The sequence below is a fragment of the Echeneis naucrates genome, chromosome 6, assembly GCF_900963305.1.
Source record: "Echeneis naucrates chromosome 6, fEcheNa1.1, whole genome shotgun sequence".
Taxonomy (NCBI): Eukaryota; Metazoa; Chordata; class Actinopteri; order Carangiformes; family Echeneidae; genus Echeneis; species Echeneis naucrates.
Window position 1 is genome coordinate 6301442 of NC_042516.1, and position 4413 is coordinate 6305854.

General features: G+C 41.4%; 1 protein-coding gene across 1 annotated transcript; it reads left to right on the top strand.

The window, feature by feature from the left end:
- The first annotated feature begins 2341 nt into the window (after nt 1-2341).
- LOC115044981 (hepcidin-like) lies at nt 2342-2775 on the top strand. Its single transcript, XM_029504396.1, has 3 exons — nt 2342-2425; nt 2513-2590; nt 2692-2775. Exons 1-3 carry the CDS (start codon nt 2342-2344, stop codon nt 2773-2775), a joined length of 246 nt encoding a protein of 81 aa, XP_029360256.1.
- Nucleotides 2776-4413: the final 1638 nt, after the last annotated feature.

The window sequence follows — 4413 nt, forward strand, 5'->3', positions numbered from 1 at the left end:
TTGCACCTGTCAAGTCTATATGGAATAAATAGAGGAGAAAGCATTTACTCCTTTCATAGCTGAATGGAGGAACCATTACAGAAACTCACAGAAAATCACAGTGGACAGAGAGGTCAAAGGGTCAGCAGGAGGGCCTGCATATGTGTAGTTAAAGGCCTTATCCCAGTGTTTCTTGACTTGATATATATACATTTCAGCAAAAGAATACTTTGCGATATAAACTAGCTGCTATGATTGCTGTTCCAGCACACAATCAGAGACACGGTAATCCAGAGTAGCTGGTAAACTGAGAGCATGACTAAATGACACTTAAATAGGTGCTTTAACAAATGTTTGTGTGCATGACCTGGCAGAGAACTCACTCACAACCTTCCCCAGGTTTAATCCACAAAGGTTGGGCTCTGTGTCAACTCAAAATCCTCACTAAACAATATTTAATCTTGTGCAGTAAACACCTCAAGTTGAGAAAGGACGCAAAAGCTCTCTTTTTTTAAAAAAACGAAATTTATTTAAGTCCCGCCATAAAGTGCATTTTCAGCCATCAAATGTATGAACATTTGGAGGCGTAGGGATTAGCACTGTTGCCTCACAACAAGAAGGTCGCGTGTTCCATTCGCATTTCTGTGCAGAGCTTGCTTGTTCTCCCCGTACTTGCGTGGGTTTCCTCACGGTCCCACCATCCAAAGACCTGCCTTGATGGACTGGAGACCTCTGCAGCACGCACCTTGCCTTTGCCGGGAATGTTCAATCATTCAAAGAGAAAAACTGTAGAAGATGGATGGATGGATGGAAGTCACAGCTGTCGGTTTATATTGTTCACTGTAAACTTGGATAAACAAATTGTCATATGTCATCATGTCAAGACAGAAATAATGCACCCACATTTGCTCTTTATCATACAGTACAGGCCAAATGTTTGGACACACCTTCTCATTCAAATGAATAGGAAAGAGTGTCCAAACTTTTGGTCTGTACTGTATATCACAAAAGATGTTTGGAAGAGTTAAACTTCGAATAAGCATGGAACTGATATTCTGCACCACCTGATAAGAAGTAAAAAGAGTTCACAGTTGAAATGATGTTGTCCAACAGACAGACAAAGTTCAAGAATGTCTACTTGGTGTAAAAGAGGAATTTCCCATTCCCAGCTTTCCTCAGGCTGGATACAAGGCTGCTCCTGAAATCAGATACTGTGCTGTCCATGATGAGGAAACAGTGGCCTGAGTGAGTATAAAAAGCAGCATATGCTGCACATTCAAGCATCAGACAGGAGAACTCAAAGGAGGTGAGAAGAGACAGCAAAGAGCTGAAGAATATAACAACTTAACAAGTCCCGCTCTCCTAAGATGAAGACATTCAGAGTTGCAGTTGCAGTGGCCGTCGTGCTCACCTTTATTTGTGTTCAGGAGAGTTCTGCCACAGTTAGTGAAGTATAACCTGACTAGAGCTGTTGCCTCAAAACAAGAGGTTTGCAGGTTCAATCCCAGGCCTGGGGCCATTCTGTGCAGAGTTTGTATGTTCTCCCTGTGCTTGTGTGGGTTTCCTCTGGGTACTTCAGCTTCCTCCCACCGTCCAAAGGCATGTGATGATGGACTGGCGACCTGTACAGGCTGTATACTGCCCTTGCCAGATGGGTCATGTAGCACAAACACACAGGTCAGCTGGACATCAATAAATGAGATAGAGTGAAATTGCTTTTTGCACAAGATTTTGTATTTAAAAATATTTAAAAGTGTTTGAAGCTCACAGTATTTCTCTTTCTCCTTTTATTAATTTCATTTGTGCATTTCTGTAACCAGCATTACTGCCATTATCAAAAGCAGGTTAATAAACTCTCACTTGCTCATTTGATAAAGAATGAAAGTCACAGCTGACAGTTTATATTGTTCATTGTAAGCTTGGATAAACTAACAAATGGTCTTATGTGATCACGTCAAGGCATAAATAATGCACCCACATTTGTTCTTCATCAGATATAACGAAAGATGTTTGGAAGAGTTAAACTTCGAATAAGCGTGGAACTGATATTCTGCACCACCTGATAAGAAGTAAAAAGAGTTCACAGTTGAAATGATGTTGTCCAACAGACAGACAAAGTTCAAGAATGTCTAGTTAGTGTAAAAGAGGAATTTCCCATTCCCAGCTTTCCTCAGGCTGGATACAAGGCTGCTCCTGAAATCAGATACTGTGCTGTCCATGATGACGAAACAGTGGCCTGAGTGGGTATAAAAAGCAGCATATGCTGCACATTCAAGCATCAGACAGGAGAACTCAAAGGAGGTGAGAAGAGACAGCAAAGAGCTGAAGAATATAACAACTTAACAAGTCCCACTCTCCTAAGATGAAGACATTTAGAGTTGCAGTTGCAGTGGCCGTCGTGCTCACCTTTATTTGTGTTCAGGAGAGTTCTGCCACAGTTAGTGAAGTAAGAACCTGACATCAACTCATTTCTTCTGCTCTTCAGCCACAAATGTCTCAACAGACCGCTAAGTTTTGGTTCCTTCATGAACAGGTAGAGGAGCTGGAGGAAGCAGCGATGATGGATAATCCAGCTGTTGAATATCAGGAGACACCGGTGGACTCCAGGATGGTATGTTCAGCTCACTGAATCCATGGAGATGATTAGCATGAGATGGTTCCATGGAAGAGATAATGTCGGAGACCTTCTGATGTGTCTTGTCTTTCACACAGATGCCTCATAACAGACAAAAACGTGGCATTGAGTGTCGCTTTTGCTGTCAGAATGGTATGTGTGGAGTGTGCTGCTCATTTTGAGGATTCCTGCTCCAACATCCACAAAATATTCATCCAAATTTTATTAAACATGTGCTCAGTGACATTACTGTATAATCCTCACGCCATCCTCAATGCCTGATGCAAATGATATTCAGTGTATTATCAATAAATGTATTAAAATCAGTGGCACTCTGATGTATCCTATTTTTCCATGTTGCAACCCTCCCCCAACTAAGTTAGACAGTTTATAGTGTGTTTTTTGTGCTTGATCCATGTCTTGTTCATTCAACCTGTATATCATCTGCTGGGTCAATATCACTAGGCATAATTGAAAAAATCCAAAATATATCCCACTTGAAAACAGAAATGTACACTATTGACACAATAACAAATCATGTCACAGAAAAATTTGCACGGTGGCATATTGGTTTCTTCTAAGACATGATTCGAGCATAAATCTGTTTATCTTGATGTGGCCAAATTCCCAGTACTTGTACAATGCTAGTATTTCATCTTCATGTTAGTGTTAAAAATCACCTCAGAATCCATATGGAAACTTGCCCTGGTTTACTGATTGACTTGTTCTTCATGCTCCAGCAAAGAGTTTGTCTTGGCCATGTTGTCCTTTTATTTATGCTCTCCACTGTATTTGTCAATCATGGCGCCACAGTGATATAAGCAGAGGTGAAGGCCGCTAAACACTCAGACTTGCTCCGACTGGATGCTGTTTTTCTGATGAATCAGCTGCTCAGAATAAACAGGAACGCTTCATTAGAGGGGTAAATGGAAAAGTGAGTGTTTATGATCCCAATTACCACCTTTTCTTTAGTGCCTTGCTTTAATCATACCCATATCCCTCTTTCTCACTCAAAACTACAAAGCCTCCCACTACAACACCACACACACATGCACTCACATTCACACACAAATAAAACAGTGCAGCTCATTTGTTTCCATTGCCATGCAAAGTGCAAAGGAAAACAAACTTTGTTACACTTATACAATAATTGTTTCTGGACTATTTCATTCGCTCATTTTGACGTCATATAATGCTGGCGTATTTGCTAACTGTAAATTCTGTTTATCTTGCCCCATCACCTGGAATATCACTCATGCCAACTTGTGGCAAGGGTTAAAGTTTTAAATGGCTTTCCATTTTTGAGCCTACCCTGCAAGGACCGGCTCACACAGTCAAATAACCTGTGGCACAAAACCTTTCACCATGATGATCATCATTATAGTTAATCACCATTCATTTCCAGTTTCACAAGAGCCCACAAGATCAAACATGAAGTATTTTGAGCAATGTCCTATGGCATGGACTGGAACAACAGTTTGGAGTAATTGAAACAATATGCAGCACATCAACACTCACAGTTAGTGAACCATCACCACAGTTTGCAGATATTGTGATAATATCGTAAGCTTGGTTTTGCTTGTTTCTGCCACAGCAACTGGGGCCGCAGCGTCTGTCGGTTGTATGATGAACCTGCATCACCATCTTGTGGAAGCAGGAGGGAAAGTCAGCTTGGAACCAGGTAGGGCCGATCCCGGCACGGTGGGACCTGTGGTAACCAGCGCTCACTACAGTCTTCATTAAATCACTGAATGCAGTCTGAATTTTGAGGTCACATCAGAACTGACACGAAGACATTTATGGCAGAGAGCAACAAGAAC

Excerpts from the sequence above, each read along its gene's own strand:
- LOC115044981 (XM_029504396.1), top strand. The coding sequence starts at position 2,342 with ATGAAGACATTTAGAGTTGCAGTTGCAGTGGCCGTCGTGCTCACCTTT. Across the intron at positions 2,426-2,512 it reads GTTCTGCCACAGTTAGTGAA|GTAGAGGAGCTGGAGGAAGC; the intron begins GTAAGAACCTGA and ends CTTCATGAACAG. Across the intron at positions 2,591-2,691 it reads CACCGGTGGACTCCAGGATG|ATGCCTCATAACAGACAAAA; the intron begins GTATGTTCAGCT and ends TCTTTCACACAG.